The 21,593-nt window shown below is 41.6% G+C and overlaps 1 protein-coding gene across 21 annotated transcripts in view; it reads left to right on the top strand.

The window, feature by feature from the left end:
- The window catches only part of DENND1A (DENN domain containing 1A), a 522,363-nt gene that overhangs the window by 234,931 nt on the left and 265,839 nt on the right, over positions 1 to 21,593 (top strand). For all 21 annotated transcript variants that reach the window (XM_021074670.1, XM_021074685.1, XM_021074709.1 and 18 more), the window contains one exon: positions 17,076 to 17,145. In XM_021074670.1, coding sequence (XP_020930329.1) covers positions 17,076 to 17,145 — 70 coding nt within the window. The remainder of the gene's footprint in view (positions 1 to 17,075; positions 17,146 to 21,593) is intronic.

The following is a 21,593-nucleotide window of genomic DNA, read 5'->3' as shown; positions in this document are numbered from 1 at the left end:
TTCCTTCAGTCAGAGGAGCACAGGACCTTTTTGCCATGTTATCTTGAAAAGAATCATTTGTTGAGGAATGAATGAAAAAACACTGGTGACACCTTTATGATCCCTATCTTTTTCTTTGCTTTCATTCTGTCTTTGAGATGAAATCTTTATCAAGTGGATACATATTAATAAAATTCCCATTGACCCTAGCCCACTCTTTTATGACAAATACAATGTTAAAATATTTGTAAGAACACACAAATGTTTGTGTCACTCAGCCTTTCAAAGATGTTTAATCCAAAATATGGCTTAGAACTACTTCTCCTGAGAGAGCAGGTATATGTCTGTTATAACTGTCATAACAGAAGCTACCTGTTTTTGAGCACCTGGTATGGTCTGTGAACTCTTATGGGCATTCTGTATTATTTGCATTAGAAAGTTATTATTAAATTTGAATCAAGTTGCTTAATTTGTTCCATACCGATGATCTTGTTAGGTAAATAGGAAGCATTGCCCTTTGGCAGAGGAAAGTGGGCTTGGAGAAATGAACTAACAGCTCAGAGGGAGCCACCAGGCTGTTCTCCTCTCTTACCATATCACACAGTGGGTGCCACTTCTGCAGAAGGCTCACTAACCTTTGCCAACCTTTGCCTAACAGGAACTCATTTTTTAGCTCTGCTCCTGAGGCCAAATCTTCTTTTTAATTGCATTCAGTTAAGTAATTAAAAGAGCATTGACATAAGCCTCCACTATTAGAACCTTCGTCCTAGAGGACTTTGCCAGCTACTTCGGTCTTAAAGCCTTCAAGTTTATCTGCTTCCAGAGTCACCTTGCAGTTCTTCTTCCAGTCTATTGTGAAAATGATCTTATAAAAAGGCACATCTGATCAAATCCCTCCTCTGCTCTAAACTTTTCTTTGCTTCCAGGAAAGAGCCAAACTCCCTAGCCTTATACATGAAACTACTCACCAGCTGGTCTTTGTGGATTTCTCCAGTCTCATCTTCTTCTACTACCAAGATTCCCACCTGCACCCCTATCTCAACCCCTTTTCTCTCTCCTCCACAAAAAAAAAAAAAAAAAAAAAAAAATCACAGAGAAACATCTTGCCCACAGCCTTAGGTGGAAACCAACTTCCCCAAGCCATTTATAGTCCGCTCTCTCTCTGCTTCTGGAATATTCTGCCCCCTCCAGATGTAAGTGCACATTTCTTTTGTCTAACTTCTCTCCCTTGTTTAGCTAACACCCCCGCCTGGTTGAGATGCTCTTCGCCAGTGTCCCACAGTTCTCAGTGCCCTGCTGTATCACAGCAGCCTCACATAGCCTTGGGATTAACTGTAGACATGTCTGTCTTCCCGGAGAGACCTAGGTTCCTTGAGGACAGACAGTGCTGTGTCTCATTCACATGTTTATCCTGGCTGTCTAGCGCAAGGCTGGCATATATTGATGCTTACTAAATGTTTATATGAATGAACCAGCCTCGAGAACTTGGCCTCAAAGTCTAACAAGGAAAAAACGATTTTGACCTTTTATTCTTTCCCCTCTCAACTTATGGTGGCCTTGCACAAGTGAGTATGTCTTGCTTTCTTTCTTTCTTTCTTTTTTTTTTTTTTTTGTCTCTTTAAGATTTCTTGGGCCACTCCCGCGGCATATGGACGTTCCCAGGCTAGGGGGTCGAATCGGAGCTGTAGCCACCAGCCTATGCCATGGCCACAGCAACGCAGGATCCAAGCCGCGTCTGCAACCTACACCACAGCTCACGGCAACTTTGGATCCTTAACCCACTTGAGCAAGGCCAGGGATCGAACCCGCAACCTCATGGTTCCTAGTCGGATTTGTTAACCACTGAGCCATGGCGGAAACTCCGAGTATGTCTTGCTAAGACCCACCAGGGTTTATGGAGGCTGATGGCTCCCACATTAGGAAGGTCCCTAAAAACCTTATTAACCAACTATTCCTCTCTGGAACTGAGATCCCTGATAAGCATGGTGCCGGGGAAAGGGCACGAGATGGGTATGACCAGTTTGTTAAAGCATGCAAACTTCCATTTCATCATAAGACCCTCTTTTGGGAACTAGGTTGCCAGAGTTTTTAAGCACACTTAAAGAAATGCGAATGAAGATAGGCTTTCAGTTCTGCTCTCACTAACCAGTCTACCTCCCTACTACCAAGCGGGATGACCTGGAAGTTAGTAGGCAGGAAGGAGTCACACATGTCTCTGGTTTTTAGTTTAAAAGTGAATAAAAATAATGCATATTTATTGTAGAAAGTTTGGAGAATATAGGAAAACAAAATGAAAAGTCATTTGTACATATTATAGAGCCTGTTCTTATACTTAAATATATGATAAATATTTTTCTATGTTGAAATATTTTTCTGTAGTCTGATTTTAATGAATGTGTAATATTCAGAAGGGGAGCAATATAGAGGAAGGAGATTGAGGTACAAACTATGATGTATAAAATAAACTGTAAGGATATCATTTACAACACAGGGAATAGAGCCAATATTTTATAATAGCTTTTAATGGAGCATAACCTTTAAAAATTGTGAGCCACTGTATTATCACCTGTAACTATATTGTACATCAACTGTACCTCAATAAAAATAAAATTAAAAATTAAAAAAAATTAGGAGTTGTGGATCAGCGGGTTAAGAACATGACACTGTCTCTGAGGATGCAGGTTCGATCCCTTGCCTCACTCAGCGGGTTAAGGATCCAGCGTTGCCGTAGCTATGGCATAGGTCGTAGGTGCGACTTGGATCCTGTGTTGCTGTGGCTGTGGCATAGGCGAGCAGCTGCAGCTTTGACTCAATCCCTAGCCCGGGGACTTCCATATGCCACAAGTGTGTCCATTAAAAAAATAATTAATTTAAAAATTACATGCTCATAATTATAAACCACCTGACTCTAATGGTTTTTTTTTTCCTAATAAAAATATAAAACTTAAAAAAATTTGCACATGGAGGAGTTCCCGTTGTGGCACAGTGGTTAACGAATCCGACTAGGAACCATGAGGTTACGGGTTCGATCCCTGCCCTTGCTCAGTGGGCTAAGGATTCGGCATTGTGGTGAGCTGTGCTGTAGGTCGCAGATGCCGCTCAGATCTGGCGTTGCTGTGGCTGTGGTGTAGACCATCAGCTACAGCTCCAATTCGACCCCTAGCCTGGGAACCTCCATGTGCTGCGGGTAGAGCCCTAAAAAGATTTTTTTTTTTAATTTGCATTTGAAAATTTAAAGGAAATTCCATTACTTCGATAGTTCATAATGTAAACTATTATACATTTAGCTTGGTTCCAAGTATTTGCAATTATGGATAACATAACACACTTAAAAGGTGAAACAAGTACTTCTAAATTTTTTAGGCACTGCATACTTAGTACATAAGCCACAGAAAATGTAGAAAGAAACAAAGATTATAATCCCACAACCTATAAATAACTGCTACTAATTTTTATCTCCTAGTCTTTCTGTGAGTGTGGATGATTGGATGTGATACATTGTTGTGAATATTGCTTCTTTTCAATCTGCAGCTGACCCTTGAACAATGCAGGGGTTGGGGGTACAACAGTTGAAGATCCACATACTACTGTCTCTGCCTCAAAAGCAGAGGAATTGATAAATGACTTGCCCAAGAGCAGGGAGCTGGAACAGTGTGGATAGAAGCAGGATTCAGACCCCAGTTCTTTTGATTCTACATATTGTGATCAGTAATCAAACTCAAAGTTCCCCCCCCCCAGTTAGTTAATTTAATTATCTGTAAAAATACAGGTTCTATATTTACTGGAAAAAAAAAATCTGCATGTAAATGGACCTGCATAGTTCAAACCTGTATTGTTCAAGGGTCAGCTGTATATTATTTCATGGGCATTTGCTAAAAATATTCTAAAACCTAATTTCCTATTGCCTGGATTTACCGTAATTTATTAACCATTCTCTTAGCATATGTTTAGGTGTATATGTGTACGTTTTGCTGTTACACACTTAGTCAAGAACTTCCATTTAAAATATATTACAGAAAATTATAATATTTAATGCTGGTGGAAACAAAATAAAAACAATTCACACATTCATTTTCTGACCTTCATAGTCTGCTTTTAATAGTTAATCATTGAACAACCATTTTCCCGCTCTCTTTCATACCATATGAATTTAACAACTGATGTCAGGGGAATCTACTTCTGCCAAAAGGCTTGCTGGTTGAGCTTCCTTTCTCTAAAGATTGGTGTTTAGGGTTGCTTTTGAGGGGGACACACAGCTGATGGTGCTTCTGGGGACTGATGACTTCTGACTTGTTTAACCAAATACTTAGCTTTCCTCTAAGCTCCCAATTTTAGGCTTTTGTAGCAGTACGGATGCCTTCTCCTGGATTATAACCAAGCAGTAAGCCATAAACAGATTATTTTAAAAATAAGGAATGCCTGAGGGATAGGATTTTTTTGTCAGGGTAACAATAGGGAGTGACCAATGGCCTTTTGTGTTTCAACTCTGTTTCCCCGGTGGTGGATCCCCCACCTTCTCAGGTTGCTCAGGACTGGGTGTCTCCATCCTATTGAAGGCTCAGCTGTGGAAACTGCCTGCTCCATGCAACTGCTGTGTTCTTAATGGTTATGGTGCAGAGACTGCACGCCTCAGCTCCTTGCAGGGTAGCCCAGCCGTTACTTCGCACATTTTCCAAGTTTTGTTTTTATGGCCTCTGTCAGGTCATTCCTAATGCCATATTGGTTTTAGATTTAAACCAGGGGCCAACTTCAGTGGAAGCTATGCCTTATTCAGCTCTCTGCCCAATGCCTGGCTTATATTAGGTAATGAATGAATGAACAAACGAACAAACAAATGAGAGCTAGCTGTAAAAGATGAGCATAATGCGTGTCCCATTTTGGCAATTTGCAAACACCTAATCACATGTAAAGTGTATGTGCTATCTAGTGTGTACTTCACCAATACTGCTCCCTGAGGGAGATTTTTTTCAGAAAAGTTCCTGTTGGTACAACAAGTCACCCAGACCTGGATTCAACCCTGATCTACTCTGTGACGGTGTGACTCTGAGCAAGTTACTTACCTTTTCTGTGCTTCGCTTTCCTCATATGTCATCTGGGGATGCAGTGGTACCTACTTAATAGAATTACTGTGAGGAATAAATAAGCAAATGCATGTAAAGCTCCTGGCATCTATATTCCAGAATAAATGGTGGTCTCTGCTGTTAACACTTTTATCTGTTTGGTGCGTGATGAGTAGCACAGCAGTAAAGGTACTCGGAATGAGCTGCATCTTGCAGTTGGACAGATTATACCCTGTTCAGCTGTGCTTCCGTGATTGGTTTTGTACCAGAAATTTGCTTCTCTCACATTCGCCCAGACCTGCCAACAAATGAGATAGTCATGGAGGTTTTCTTTGGTGAAGAATCTGGTGGGTAAGACAGATGCCTGTGGCCGAATGAAGCAGAGAGAGGGCCTGTTTACCTTGTACAAATTTCTGTTGTACCTTCTCTCAGAACCATCAGTCTCATTTCCAAAAACCTCTTGGTGAGAGAGTTGCTCCCCACGAAAGGTAACTTGAGAGCAGTTTCCTGTCTGCCTTTCTTGCCTGCTCTCTAGTTGTAAGGTCCTGCTTCATACCCAAGGGAGGCTTTGAACATCAGCTGTCTTGAACAATCTCTGGTCTTATCACTTATTTTAATGCTCTTTGCACAGGTCACTCTCAGATGTGGTGCTCTGGGCAATCTCACCTCAGAATGCTTCCCTTCCTTTATTTAACCTCTGACCTGTGAAAACAAGAGTTAATCAAGAGTTCTAAGGCAGCTAAGAGGAAGGGGAAGTGTTTGGTTACAAATTAAATATGAACAAGTCATAAGTCATAAATCCCCAGTAGTGCTACCAGTTGTGTGTCTCAAGTTGCATATGGTAAAGGGTGTTTGGGTTATAAATTCACGTTCAGAGCTCTCTGATGCTTGGGGATAGGTGCTAAGTTAGTTTTCTTTTGGCCTAAAACTCTTTGCCTTCTAAAACATGACTTTTATTGGACCAGCTACAGTCATATCCTACTTTCTCTCTGTGTGCCTGTCTCTCCTCCTTCCTTTCTTTACCTGCCTGCCTGCTCGTGTTGATTGGTGTGCTGTTGTGTGAATTGAGACAGAACTGTTTCCCTGAAAGAAGTTAAGCATATGGAAAAAGTTGCCAGGGAAAGGCATTGAAGCATAGAGCGTAAATGGTTTTAAGAGACAGCCAGACACTTTTATAGAGAGATTTGCGATTGAATGATACAACATTCAAGCAGAGATCTGGGGTGGAAATGAACTTAAATGAGCGCTATACGTGGAAAACTGATGCCCTGTCTAATCTAGCATTTCCTTAATTGTCACCCTAAGCATACGTTTAAAAAGCTTTATATTTAAATTAAAAAAAAAGGCAACAGTCTAAGAATCTGTGACATAGGCCATCGTTTTTCTAGGTAAGTTCTTTAAAATACACATCTAAGGTACCAGATGCATTGGGCTTTGACATGAAGCACTGGAAACTTAAAATATCTCTTTTGCCATGTTGGATTAATACAACTTAAATCGAGCTATTTATATTTGTGTTTCTGAATTTAACATGTACATTAATTCCTAAAGCAATAAAGAGCTGAGACATGACTAGTGTCCCCGGAGCTGGCAAAGTAAGAAAACATGCTGGATTGTTGGGAGACAGCCAAAGTTGGATTGCTCAGAACACTTAGAGCTAAGGGGCCTTTGGAGGCAAGCTTTCATTTTTATCAGGGCATTACAGTGAGAACTGCAAGCTAAAGATTTTTAAGTGCTAATCTCAGGATTGATTATTATACTTGATCGGTTGTACAACTAGTATTTTATTATATGGAACAGGTAGCATTGAAATCCTAATGGCTAGTTTTGTGTCTGAACTGTGCTTTTAGTAGCTGTATTGTCCTAGGTCAGTCACTTCATTTCCCTGAAACTCAGTTTTCTCATCTGTAAAATGGAATGATAATTCATCTCATAGCGTTGTTGTAAAGAATAATACTTCAAAGCAACTAACACTTGATAAATGTCCCCCACCCCCTTTCCCCATTAGCTTTCACTTCCAAGCTCTAAAGCGAGAGTAATATCAAATAGTATCGCAGTGGGATAATTAATTTTGTTGTTTACTAGAAGTAGGACAGAACTTCTTGTGTAGCCATTTCGTCCTTTTGTTGTGTTTTGTGGTTTTGTTGTTGTTTTTTTTTAGTAGAGACAATGTATTTCTCTTTTAGTCTATGAAAGCTTCAGTAAGGTTGGGCCATGGTTAGAACCTCACTAACCCATTACGTTATATTACAGTAGTAATTTAAACCATAAAATAAGATGCTCAGAATGGGAAAAGAAAAAAAATCCTTGCAGGTGTGTGAATACAGGAGTGGGCTGCATCATAAACTCTCTTAGGAAAATGATGAAAGGCCTATGTGCTCGCCCTCTCTGAGCTCAATGGAAAATATCTGAGAATTACGCTCAATTGTCAGTGCAGGTGTCATTACTCCAAAGATCTTCTGTTACCAACACTTCACCAGTGATAACAGGAAAGTGCCTCTGTGCTTTCCTCCTGCGCAATCTCCCTCAATCATAGTAATACTGTCATAGAAAAGAAGACGACAAATCTGTTCTCTAAAAGCAACAATTATTGAATACCCGTCAAGAGGGAAAAGAGTCTTGTTTCCAAAATCAAATCCAAGTGTATGTTTGGGTAGATTTATATAAGCACAGATGTTTTATAGGAGCTTTTTGTGTTTTTTCCTAATGCAAATTAATATTTCTCCTCATTCAGTACATACAATACATTTTCTTGCATGGATGTAAAAGGTATCACAAAGGATGTTAATTATGGACGTAAATCAGAGATTCTTGAGCTTAACTGGATTCTGTAATAAATTTACAATTTGGAATTAGCAGCTGTGAGCAAAGCAGAATGCTCAGATTGAGTGAGACTGGCTCCGATCTCCCAAAGGGGATTGTTTTTTCTCTAATTTAGGTTACCCCAACTTTTCGTCTTCATGGCAAAAGAGTATGATTTCATTAGGGAAAAAAAAAAAAAAACCCATTGTTTATTCTCTTTAGGCACAGGGCTGGGTACATATGTTTTTCCCTTCACAACAGCACGTGAGGGTAGATAGTATATCCCCGTTTCACAGATTGGGGAGGAGAAACACAGCTCAGAACCCAGCTAGTGACAGAACAGGTGGATCTCCTGACTGAAGTCTGTGTAAAGTTCATTAGCAAAGGGTCATTTCCTGTGGGAAGACTTTCCAGAACCTCTCCTCTGTTCCTTGTATAAACCTCTGTCATAATACTGACCCATCACTGCTGACATTATCTGCCAGTGTGTCTGCTTCCTTCACTAGAGGCCAAGCTCCCCAAATGCTGCGACCTGAGTCTCCTCCACCTTGCAGAGGACCAGGAATATATCGGATGGGTCTTACTAAATACTTAGGAAAATGTGGTTTCATGGACGATTGACTACAACATTTGAAAATGATCTGGAATGATCATTCCAGAATGAACTGGAAATGTGTGATGTTTGGACTGTAAATGTCTCCTCAATTTTAAATTCCAAGAATTGTTCATTGAGGCTTAATGCAGTTAGCTTAGGAGGATGTTGGTGTGTTTTTCGCATAGGGTAGAACGTGTACACCTTGGTGGGACGGCTGTAGTTTGAGACCTGTAGACCGGCACGTGGGGGTGGTTTTGTTGTTCTCAAAGATGGGAATGCGTGTTGGCTGAGTATACCGAGGAGGAAGATACATCCTGGAGAAGGCAGTGTGGTTAGGGTCTTCCCACCTTGCACCTCCAGTTAGGAGGGAAGAGGGGGGCATGAGAAGTGTAGGAGTGAAAGAAATTTGAGTTCATTTTAGAGCTTTTCTCTTCTTTAAGCTTGGAGGGAAGAGTGTCTTCTAAAGAGGAGAACTGGGTTAAATATGGGAGAAAAAGAAAAAATTTGGAGCAGATTCTGTGGGGAATTTGGGACCTACGGCACTGACAGATTAGCAGATTCTTGAGCAATTTTAGAGGTTCACCTGTGCTTAAAAAATTAGGTTGCCAAATTACAGTAATCAGCTTGCTGTGTGATATTTTCCCATAGCATTTGAAGTAGAAACAAAGTAGATGATGAGGGTTTACTTGTGTTGAAAGGATGGGCAAGGAACAGAACCTCTTAACATTTGTGGGTACTTCTTGATCTACTTTGAGTGTCTACTCACTCTGGTTTATTTGTCACAGATTCCAGCAGTCCATTGATAGGAATCATTTTCAGTTTGGGATCTTTTTTCTTAACCAGAATGCTGCCTCCTAAGTTTGGCACCCCACCTCCCAACAAGAGTTGGTTGCTGTTACTCTGGGACTCTGGTGGTGATGGCCTCAGCAGAAACTATAGGGATGATTTACATCCCTCAGGGAAAGTTCTGACTTAGTGGGTGTCTAACATTGCCAGGCATACATTAGAGATTCAGTAGTCAATACACAGCCATGATACTTGCTTCCATGGAGCTGATGCTAATCAAGAAGACAGACCAACAAGCATATGTTATAAACTATGGTGAGTCTTCATGTGGAGTAAGCCCAGAAGGGCCTCATATTCTGGGACAAAAAATGCATCTATTTAAGTGGGGACCAAAATTTTATAGTGAAAATTGGGAGGTATTTATTTAGAATTTTTATCTAGAAAAATGAAACTAAAATCTCGAAAATAAATTTATTTTGACAAAATCTAGCTTTTATTCCAACAACACATTAATTCTTAAAATAATGAGTCAGTGGGGGTTTGGGGGGAGGTTATGATTTTTCAGCCATAATAACATTTCATGTTTAACTTTCACAGCATAATCATAAAAGGAGTAATTTTTCCAAAAGTATTTGAAGACTTCATCAATTTCCCCAAGGCCTCTCTTACTCCTTTGATATTGAATTCATTTTCTTTTGATGTGACTGTTGTGCCAGCATCCTTGTTTTTCTTGATTTTCCCCTTTGTCCCTTGTTACCTGGTCTAATGCTGGCAGGTCTTCATTTGTTAGTCACTTTGCCTCAACTCTAAGCAGGTGTCCAGCATCTCTAACAAGGGCTTCATGAAATCTTGCATCTTTTGCAAAGATTGTCATTTTATTTGCATTTTATTGTAGATGTTTGACCAACCAAGACACTAACAGAGGAGTAGGCATAGATGTTTGTCAAGCTGAAAGGGATGAGTGAGGACTTAGTGGCTTAAGCAGTCATATAATTTGTATTTCCCTCTTATGACAGCCTGTACCTTCTCATCCACTCTGGTGACTGCAGGGCATGAGGAATTCCTATACAGAGTCCTGGAGGAACCTCTGACGTAGACATCAGGAATGTTAGGCAGAGGGGGGCAGGAAGAGCATTCTAGGCCCCAGGTTGGGGGGTGTCTGCATACATCAGTTACATTAGTTAGGTGGTATGTATCTTTTTAATAGAGGAGGAAACTGAGTCTTTAAAAAATTGCTTCCCTGAAGTGTCACATCTAATAAGTATGAGAACCGAGATTCACACAGGGATATTTCACCCACATCTGTGTTCTCCCCAAGTGCTATGCTGCTCTGTTTTTTTTGGGGGGGGTGAAGTGAGGGTTTAATATGAAAGCTTTAAATACTGAATGCCAAATAGCCTTAACCAAGGGGTGCTTTGTCATACAATGAATCTACACAAAATCTGCTGACAGGAGGTAAGGACAGGAGGATCTCTCCCTTAGAGTGTCCATGATGGAGTTTTAAAAGCTCCTCAGGCCATGGAAATTACCACGAAAAGTTGTAAGACGATATTCCATGTCGCTCCTCTTAGCCTTAAACTCATCATTTCAGACATAAGTAGATGCACATCTGCCACAAGGCCCTCAGGGAGGTACTGTTTCATTATAACATTTAATATAATGGCGTCTGAGTATTTAAATGTCAAACTTTTTAAAATAAAAAACTTCTTTTTATTTCTCTTTTATATTAGAGCCTGAGCATTATATTGATCTTTTCAAATATAATGAGATCCTATTACCTAAAATTTTCTTTTTAGGGCAGCAAAGTAGACACTGGCTCTGGTGAGGCTGAGATGATCCCCTGGACTGTGCTGAGGGGAAATAACCCCTTTCTACCTGACTCTAAATAATCATCCTCAGAATGTTGCTCCTCTTTAATTGGCCATTGAATTCCCTGCCCATTTAGAATACAAGGGAGGCCCTCCAGAATTGGGCCCTTCTGCCCCTGCCTCATTTTTTCGCCCTACAGCCTGCACACCCTGCTCTCTGGCTGTTGCAACTACACACAGTTCTCAAGTCAATCCCAGTAGCTCCTGCTCATGAGGTTGGGGGTTTATTTTCTGCCTCTAATGCTGTTTACTCCCCCACCCCCGACTTCTAACCTTCTTCCCGTACTGAGAACAACCTCTTCAAGACTTAGTGGAAGCCCAGCCTTCTCTATGTGATGTGTATTGACTCCTACTGCAGCAGCCAGCTCTCCTCTTCATTACTGTGGTTTTAAAAGTTTTATTTTCCCAACTCATGGCAGTATTCTATATACTCTAGTATACTCTGTATACTTTACTTATGGTAATTTTGATGGAAGAAGAGACCCTTTAGTTTCTCCCCTCTTCATTTGTGCCCCATTTGAGAGATGTTGCTAAAATAGTATCTGTTAATCCTCAAATACTTTAGCGTGTAGTTTTTAAAAAAAAAAAAAATAGCATAACTGTATTACAGTCATCAAGTTAGAAAATTAGTATGAATTTTGATACAATACTACCATGTAATATTTGAACTCCCCCATTCGTGTGTGTGTGCACGTGTATAAAGGATATAATTCAGAATCACCTGTTGCATTGAGCTTTCATGCCTCTCTAGTTTTCTTATTGTGAAACAGCTCCTCAGTGATTCTGAGACTTTTATGAACTCGACGTTTAGGCTGTTAATTTGTAGAAGTTCCCTCAGTTTGGGTTTATCTGATGTTTCCTCAAGAATGATGTTCTATATCTGTGGCAGGAATATGACAAATATTCTGCATACTTTTTATTGCATTCTACCGGTTGGCATACTGTTTGACTTTGTCCCATTACTTGATTAAGATCGTGTCTTCCAGGCGTCTCCATTCTTTCCTCATCACACTTTTAATTTACCAGCAAGGACTCATGACTTCCTATCATTTGTTTTGACCCTAAAATTGTCACAGATTTGGTCAGTAGGAGCCCATTCTTAGTGGCTTTTGTGTCCTATTGTTATGCCCTGATCGTGCCTTTTTTCTAGCACAAAGTATTTCCCCGCCATGGCTCTGGAATCAGACATTTCTTCAAGGAGCCCTGGTTCCTTCTAGTGGAGAAAGGTACTTAGAAACCAAGATCGGGGCTTTAAACATGCTTATTATAATTGGGATATCTCTGCCAGGCCCCTCAGTGGCTATGACTAGAGAATACATCTATCTGTAATATACACACACACACACATTTGTATTTATATTTCTTTTATCTATCTCCAGGATTTCAGTTGGATCTAATTCTAGTTCAGCACTGTAGGATTCATTCTTGTTTTCTCCCTATCCATGTTTGTAACTCTCTTCTCTGTTGGTAATAAAGCTTGGTTCTCATTATATATTTACGTGGTTGATCAGTCTTGATCTGTTCCCCTATGTGTAACCAGTCTCTGTCTATTGTAGTCCCCTTCCCCTGTGGCTGCCCTCCTCACTCCATTTGGACCCAGACATAGTAAGCAGGGCAATCACTGCTGCTTCCTCTTGCCGTAAACATCCTCTCAACTGCTAGGACTGTGCCTGGCCTCCCTTCATGGAAGCCCCCTTACCCATTTGGGCCCAAACATCCCACACTGGACTGCCTTCCAAATGCTCTTTTGAATCCTCTTGGGTTCCAACACCAGTCTAGTTAACCTCTTTCTACTGACATACATGCTTTCCTTACCCAGTGCCAGACGTTATCCCAACTTAAAACCCTTCTTACCCTTCTTGAGTTGTGACACTCCAAGCCAGACCACCTCCTGTGTGGACACACTCCTTGTCCTCCTGGAGCCCTGACTTTCCTTTACCAGAGAATGCTCCGCACCCACTGGGGCTCCAAAACTCTGTGCCAGTTTGTCCCTACCAGGGGATACCCTCCTCTCCATACTTTGCTTCTGACAACCTGCTCACAGCTTTTCTTCTCCCGGGTGGCCACCTCTTTCAGCTTGGTCAGCCTCTGCCACTACTGCCCCCCATCTCACGCGCACACACCCACCCACCCACTTTGCCTGGGCTTGTTTAATATCTTTGAACTGAACTACTAGCAAGAGAAGGGGGGAGCTTTTCAAATTTGTAATGGTTTTCTATTTTCATACTTGCCACGCTGGAGTGGAATCCCATCATACACACACTTATTCCAGGTCACTTATACAGGTGTGGGCCTGATTATGCTGAATGTCCATTCAGTGGAGTGAGGTTAGAAAAGTGAGTCATCAGAACTCACCTGAACTCAGTTCCTCACTTCAGCTGGAAAGTAAGTGGCTCACCAAGCTGACAGATTTGAACAGAGGCAGTTTTCTTTCAGTAAGTCCAACTGCTTTGTATCCATACAGACCATGTCTGCTGTACACTGGGGTCAGCGTAAGGGCTTTTTTACATGATTTTGACTGGGCCCTTTGATTACGTGTGCAGCCTCTGGAATCTGCCCCGCACATCTTATAAAGGCTGTGTGTAGGAATACTTGGGTGCTGCCTGAACTCTTCTCAAGTTTAAGACTTTATACTGCTTCACACAAAACAAAATCCTCTTCATTTGACTGTCAGGTCAAAGAGTGAGGACAGAACCTGGGACAAAATTTCCTGAATCCTGATTTGGCAAGAGAAGCTTAGATTAAGGCCAGTGTCTGGGAAGCTGGCTTTTCCCATTTTGACTGCCCCCAACAAAGCACTGCTGATTGGGTCTTGATAATGATGCACCATAATTTAATAATTTGATCCAAAAGCCTAGTCTAAATCAAGCTCCCCCACCCAAACTATTACTCTTTGATATATAGCTTTTCCCCACTTAGGACCGTGGCCTTCTTGAGAGCAGGGACCCTTTGTGGTTTGGATTTCTGGCCCCAGCCTTTGACTGAGCCCACCACATAGTGATGCTTTGCATTGGAAACTCACAGTTGCATAAAGGTAGTGAGTGGAGCAGGTCCTGAGATGTTTGGACCTCCTTTAGCTGTCCAGGGAGGAGCAGCATAGTGGAGTGTTTGTTTCCTGTCTCTGGATTGGGAAGTCGTGTTTACTTCACGATGACAGACAAGCACAGAATGGAGTGAGGGTCTCCATATCCTCACCTGCACCCTGGCAGGCGGCGCAAAGCTGTTGTGCCAGCACTAATGAAGCAGTACAGGAAGCGCCACTGGATAAGGTTCAGCTGTGAACCTTGGCCTCCCAACAAGGGAAAAGAGGGATCCTTTGAAGAAGAAGACAGCTGGGTTTTGGTTTCAAGCCCTTAACACTGCCATCACTAGATATTCATCTGTCAGTGCACAGGGGACAACATGTGGGGAACAGTTGTGTCCGGTCAGACTGAAGGGAGAGAGAGATGGCTGATTTCCAGGGTAACTGCAAAACCTCTCATGGCTGAGGGTTCTCTTTAGCACAGCCAAAAAGAATTGATTTGGTGAGGTCGAGGTTGAGTGTGAGAACCTGGACCCAGTCTGTTGTGGGCCAGGCGACTGTACCATGTCACCTTCCTGCACCGTCATGGCAGGGGAGGATGCGAGACGTGAGGTCCTGGACCCAAACTATGTTGGTCGGTTGAACCTAGTGGCCAGAACTGCTGCTTCTCTATCATAGTCTCAAATCATCAGACAGTCCAGCCTGTCCCAAGTCGCTTTGTCATGTCTTCCTAAAATGACTTCAGCTTTTCTCTCATTTACTTGAAGCCGTGATTTCCCTGCAAGAAAATATTTTTTCTTCTTGCTTCCCCCCACCCCTTCCTACTGGATTTAACGAGTGGTTGTTTTTTTCTTTCAGGGGAAAAAAAAGATATTTGTAGTCCTTGGTTGAATATGTTTACTAAGAGACCTCTAATCTGGGCAGGAGTTTTCTTCTGAGGGGGATTTATTGTTCCCACTATAATGGCTTTTAACTCAGCCGAGGTTTATTTAACAGAATAGGAAGGGAGAAACTTATCTCCTCCCTAATCCCTCTTGAATGTTTACATTACCCTGCCAAAGTAAATGCTGTGTAAAGTGGCAGCAGTCATTTGCTCTGTAATAATCAATATGCAGCTGCCAGAGCTGATTGAAACATATTAACATAAGTGATAATACTGTCATAGAAGTGAAAAGTTAAGTTGCTTATCAGTATATTTTGATAAGCTACTTAAATTTTACAGTAGCATGTGCTGGCTTCAGACAGACGTTAATGACAGAGAACCGTGTGCTTTATCTGTCCTCTCTATTGCCTCTCACTTCATTTATTACCCTTCGCGGTACAGCTGGTAATCTGTGCAGGGTGCTGCCTTCCCCCTGCCTGGAGGGATGGAGGCATTCAGCATCAGCCCCCTGCTCTATCAGTAACGGACACTGTTAGCTCAGCAGGGCCGACGTGAACAGGACAGCAAGTGCTTGGTACAGCACTCTTCCCACATGACTGTTTGACGTCGCTTTGGAAAAGTTTCTTGAGGAGAACAGAGCCACTGAAATTTGGTGAAAAGACTTCTTGGGAGTGGGGCTATGTTTCAACAATAATTCTGTAACACTAATGTGCCTCTGCTGTTAGCCCTTGGTTTTGTTTGTTCTCTCAAAGCTGAGCACTGAGAGTCTGCCAGGCTCCATGCTTGGCCCTGGGAAGATAAAGATGTGATGGGAGTTTCTGCTGTGGCATGGTGGGTTAAGGATTCTTTGTTGTCTCTGTGGTGGCACCTGTTCGATCCTTGGCCTGATGGAGTGGGTTAAGGACCCAGCGTTGCTGCGATTGCGGCAGGGGTCACAGCTGTGGCTCAGATTTGATCCCTGGCCTGGGAACCTCCATATGCCACGGGTGGGGAGAAAGAAAGATGTGATCCTTCGTCTTCATCACGCCCACTCTTTTGGGAAGACAGACATGCCATTGAACGCCACATGCATGTGGGCTGTTGTAACGGGAGTTTGCACGTGACCAGGGCAGCACAGAAAAGAGGGAATTAGGGCATGAGAGGCAGGGACCGGGAGGGGATAGGGCATGTTAGGAGGATGAGTAGAGATCTGCTAGACTAGATAGTAAAGGTCAGAAGGAGAAAAGCACCAGGGGTGTGCAAGCTTAGGCAGGCTTGAGGATGCCTGGACATCCTCGGAGTGAGGCTGCAGTGAGAGGAGTATGTATATGTATGTGGGGATTCAGAGCAAGGACAGCCAGCGAGACAGTCAAAGACCTTACAGAGGAGCCGAGGATGCTATCCTAAGAAGTCCTGTAGTGATGAGGCACCACTGCAGAAATTTACTCCAAAGCGCCACTTAATTTGCATTTTAGAAAGGCCATTCTGTGAGCTACACAGAGGGTGGAGTAAGGTCAGGACTAGGCTTTGTCAGAGTTTAGGGGCATGATGGTCAGGGCCCAATGGAGGCAGTGGGGGCAGAGAGTTAGAGCTCTTCCTACAGCAAGTATAGAGAAGGGTGCAGTATAGGTAGAAGGCTTGATAGAACAACATGAATGGTTTCAGGCTCTTGGGCCTCTGGGACACCTCGTACACAGCAGCCATGGAAGTGCTGTATGTGTGTGTGCAGCTGTGTGTCCAATCACAAGAAACTTGAATAGAAGCTTTCCTAGAAAGTGTGGGTGTGGTGGGAGAGGCCTGGAGGGCTATTCAGAGAAGGTTCCTGATTGCAGAGTCTGCTTTAAATTTCTTCTCTATGAACCTGTTCTAGCTCTGAGGCATAGGAATAATTTATAATGGACATTCAATCTTCTGCCTTACACAGGCAATTTTTTAAAATCCCAGAAATAATTAGCATTTTACTAGTCTGCGTTTCCGACACAGCCTGTACAGGAAGGCTCTTCAGGATATAGAAGCTGAAATGTACCGTCTGGAATTAGCTCCTGGTTAAAGTTTTTGACCTGCATACTAATATTTCATGTATTTCCTCTTTTTCCCCCAGCTATCTCCCCTGGTTCGAAGTATTTTATAAGCTGCTTAACATCTTGGCAGACTACACAACGAAAGGACAGGTATTTGGCTTTTATTTTATTGTTTTTTTAACAAGTAAGCTTTAACTTTTATGATTATAAAGTTTTATCATAAAACTTTAACTTTTATGATAATACATGCTTTATATTTTGCTAAAATGTTTACTAAAAGAGTAACACATTCCCATTATGGAAAGTTTAGGGAGTTCCCATCGTGGTGCAGCAGAAACGAATCCGACTAGGAACCATGAGGTTGCAGGTTCAATCCCTGGCCTCAATCAGTGGGCTGAGGATCCAGCGTTGCCCTGAGCTGTGGTGTAGGTCGCAGATGTGGCTCGGATCCCGTGTGGCTGTGGCTGTGGTGTAGGCAGGCAGCTGTAGCTCCGATTGGACCCCTAGCCTGGAAACCTCCATGTGCCGTGGGTGTGGCCCTAAAAAGCAAAATAAAAAAAAGAAAGTTTGGGAAATTCAGAAAATTGTAGGAAGGAAGGGAAAAATCTCTCCTAATATGTCTCTCTACCCACCCTCCCAAATAAATATTGCTAGCATTTTGGGATGTTTTCTTCCTTTACTTTTTGAATTAAATAAACAATAAATAGACCCTTAGCATTCAGAGTTAATAGTCACCATCTAATATTCCCAAGCAGCCCTAAAAGTTCATGATATGTATTAAATAATAATTTTGCTGAGGTAAAAACTTGAATTGCTAGAATTTGTGAGTAAAACACTTAACTGGCCAGTGCCCTAGCCTGCTGTCCCAAGTTCCCGTTATGGTCGGGCTTTGTTATGCTCTTACAGCAGTTTTTTTAAGGGTCTTAAAATCACTTTAAAAGTTCAGCTATACCTTATTGACCTTTTGGAAGACATGGTATGCTAAAGTATCTTCCGCGGATGTCAGGGGTCAACTGGAGCTGTATTTACATTTTTGAAGGCCGCAGTTTTCATATACCATAGTAATAGAAGCCTTTCCCCCATGCTAATAAAGCCACTGTAAATCTTTTTCATAACTACGTCTTATGTATCAGGTACCTTGGTTTACTGAAACATTTCTCTGTTGTTGAGGATTTTTGTTATTTGGGGGTTTTTTCCCCACTATTTTAACTATAGCTATTAGCATCTTTGAGCATGAAGCATTTTCTTCATTTTGGACTCTTTCCTTAAGAGGAAAATCTCAGATGGGCCATTTTAAGGTCAGTGGACTTAAATGTTTTTAAAACATTTCCCAAACTGCTTTCCGAGATAATTGTATTGTTTTCTTAAAAGATACCCTTTATTGGCAAAGTACAAGAGTTCTGGATCAAATACTCTCCTAGTATCATGTATTGAATTCATTGTTTACTTGAACAATTCTCACTGTTTTACCTTTTTTCATTGTTTCAATTGCATTTCTTTGATTATTAGTGAGTTGACTATTTGTCCATATACCTAACTTCCTACATTTTACTTTTTGTAAATGGCCTAAGATTTTTAATTAAAGAGATTAATGTTATTATTAAATGTTAGAGAATTTTTTACATCATATTTTCTATAGAACATTAGTTCTAAGAAATGTTCCATTCAAAAAGGGTACCATAGTTGAGTAATATTGGAATCAGGGAAAGGGAAAGCTGTGTCTCGTTTTTGTCTCCTTAAGATTCATATAGGAGTTCCTATTGTGGCTCAGTGGGTTAATGACCCAACATATAGCATCCTTGATGGTGCGGGTTTGATCCCTGACCTCACTCAGTGGGTTGAGTGTCCAGTACTGCCATAAGCCATGGTGTAGGTCACAGATGCAGCCCAGATCTGGCATTGCTGTGGCGGTGGCTTGAACCAGCAGCTGTAGGTCTGATTTGATCCCTAGCCTGGGACCTTCCATATGCCACAGTTACAGCCCTAAAGAGAAAGAAAGGAAAAAACAAAAAACAAACAAACAAAAAAACTTCATGTAATATAGGCTCTGAAAAGTCCTACAGTGGAGAAATCTATATCACCTAGGGTTTCCATCTTATTTGGTCCCATACGTTTTTAATTCTCAGACAGATATTAACATTCTGAAATACCAGTGTTTCCTGGAACACATTTTGGAAATGCTATTTTTGGAGAAAAGGTGGAAATTGTGTGAAAAATGGATAAATGTTTACGTTGGATTTACTCACTAAAATGTATTCCAGAGGCCGCGGTAAATGGTAGGAATAACTAATAGAAATGGCTCCCTAGATCATTAGACCCCCTCTGAAAGGATGCTTAGCTCTCAGGGAATTAATTCTGTCCTAAAAGAAGTGATTTGCTCCTTGATGAACGAGTTAAGAGGCCACCTTGTGTCTGTTCATTGATTTCTGATTCACAGTTCACTTTTGTCATTCAGTTTTTCATTCAAAAATTGAAAGATGTCTTTAGTAAATAGAATTGTGTAACATGTAGGCTTTTAACAGTCTTAGAATTGGACATGAACTCACACTTTTTTCTCCTATATATATGCTCCAGTCAGTTTATAAAAGCAAAACAAAACTTAGTAGGCTTTTGAAAACATGTCTTGGGATACAGAAAAGATCGGGTAGGTACAAACTATGCATGGGGGAAGTAGGGTTATTACCCTGTAAAATTGGTATATCAATCCTCTGGGCCCTGGTTAAGGACGCTGGCTCTTGGAGTGCTGGAGATTGAGATCAGTGATGTGTTTTAGTGGAGTCTGTTTAACTCTTTTTATTAAATTTCTTCTGGTTAAAGGAATTAGGACACAGATGACAGTTTGTCTGCCTACAACTGGCTTAATTTTAAGGTGCGGGTCATCAGATTAGAACAAGAGGAAAGGGCTTTCATTAAAAAATCAGAATCTCTTCCCCACGTCTTCCCAGAAGTTATTGGGAAGGTTGGGCAGGGTAGGCAGACTTCAACTGAGGGTGGAGGAGCGGGGAGATAACCGTGATGGCTCAGCATGCTGTGCTACATCATGAGAGTGTCCGAGTCGTGAACACAACGTGGTTATCAGGCTCTAAACAGGGCATCCCTGTGGAAGGGATGGCAGGGGGTGAAAAGAGCAGCTCAGCTGAGGGTGTTGGAGGCTGAAAAATGTGGCCTTCATTTATGTGGGACAGTGGTGACAGTGGCTCGGCATCACTTAGGCACCAGAAGCCAGAACTCTGGTGGGATCTAGAGGGAGCCACGTGGGAAAGAGGACAGCAGCAATGGCCTGGCACTAGGATGTTGGAGCCTGTGGTGAGGAGGGCATTTTTGTTGATGGAAAGTCCGGGGGAAGGAGGCAGACATTGGTGGCCTGCCAGTGGATGACAGTATTGGAGCAGGACAAGGAGGGCATCTAGCTGGAGAGCGAGGTAGGGGCAATAGGATTGCTTACATACAAGCAAGGAAATGTATTAAGAAAATAGGGGCAGCCTTTTTTTCACTTTTGTAGGATGTAGTTACAAATATGTAAACGGAAGAAACTAGAATGATTCCTGTGTTGGGTTCAAATGAGAGCCTTTGGTGTGAAGCCATGGTTTTTTCAAAATGCAATTGTGTAGTGTGGGTCTGGGTGTGTGTGATATATTCCCTGGCTCTATCCACTGAAAAGGTCTGTGGTCAACAATACCAAAGTAGCAATGAGCACACCCAAGTGCCCAAATCTTGATTTCTAAATCTATTTTCTCCTATAAGGAACCAGGACTCCCTGAAGAAATGTCCAATCTCAGAACTGGGGCAGGGAAAAGTACAAGATGAGCCTGGAATATTTTTTTGTGCCGCAAAAACATTAAAGACATAAAAGGAGCAAAGGGTTCCCACTGGTCTTATCTGGAGCAAATTGAGCATCAAAACAAATAATGATAGCAAAGGATTATAGCCCACTGAATAAAACTGGGAACCATGTGTCCATACTAATATGAATAAGTAAATAGATGAATTAAAAGTTTGAGGAGTGGGTTATTTACACAGAGTATCTCTCTACAAAATGCTTACTAAACACAAAGGGAGAATGAGTAATCTCAAGTAGAGACATCACATGAATTAATCAAACGATCAGAGTGAATATCATCAGAAATGGGATGAACAGAAACCTCAATCAATAGGAAACATCAGACAAGTGAGAGTTACTCTACAAAATGATGGTCTCACTGTTAAGTTTATATAAATCTGGGAAGGACTCAGGAACTGTTCCGGATTGATGAAAACTAGAGAGTCACAACTAAAGGCAACATGTGATTCTGGACTGGAATTATTTTGCTATCGAGGACGTTATTGGCATAATTGGCAACATTCAGTGGGATCTGAGGATTAGATGGTATTGTTGTTTCGATGGTAATTTCCCGATTGGGATGATAAGTTGTTGTTATGTAGGAGAATGTCCTTTGGATTTATGGATGATGGGGCATAATGTCAGTAACTCACTCTCAAATGGCTCAGGAAATAAAGTTTTTTGTACTGTCCTATTTTTATTCTGTGAATTTGAGATTGTTTCAGAGCAGAATTAAATGTGTGTACCTGCATGCGTTCATTTCTCCCCTCTGAGAAAT

This window comes from Sus scrofa, chromosome 1 (genome assembly GCF_000003025.6).
Source record: "Sus scrofa isolate TJ Tabasco breed Duroc chromosome 1, Sscrofa11.1, whole genome shotgun sequence".
Classification (NCBI taxonomy): domain Eukaryota; kingdom Metazoa; phylum Chordata; class Mammalia; order Artiodactyla; family Suidae; genus Sus; species Sus scrofa.
The sequence above is the reverse complement of the archived record's forward strand: the minus strand, read 5'-3'. Positions and strand labels throughout refer to the sequence as shown.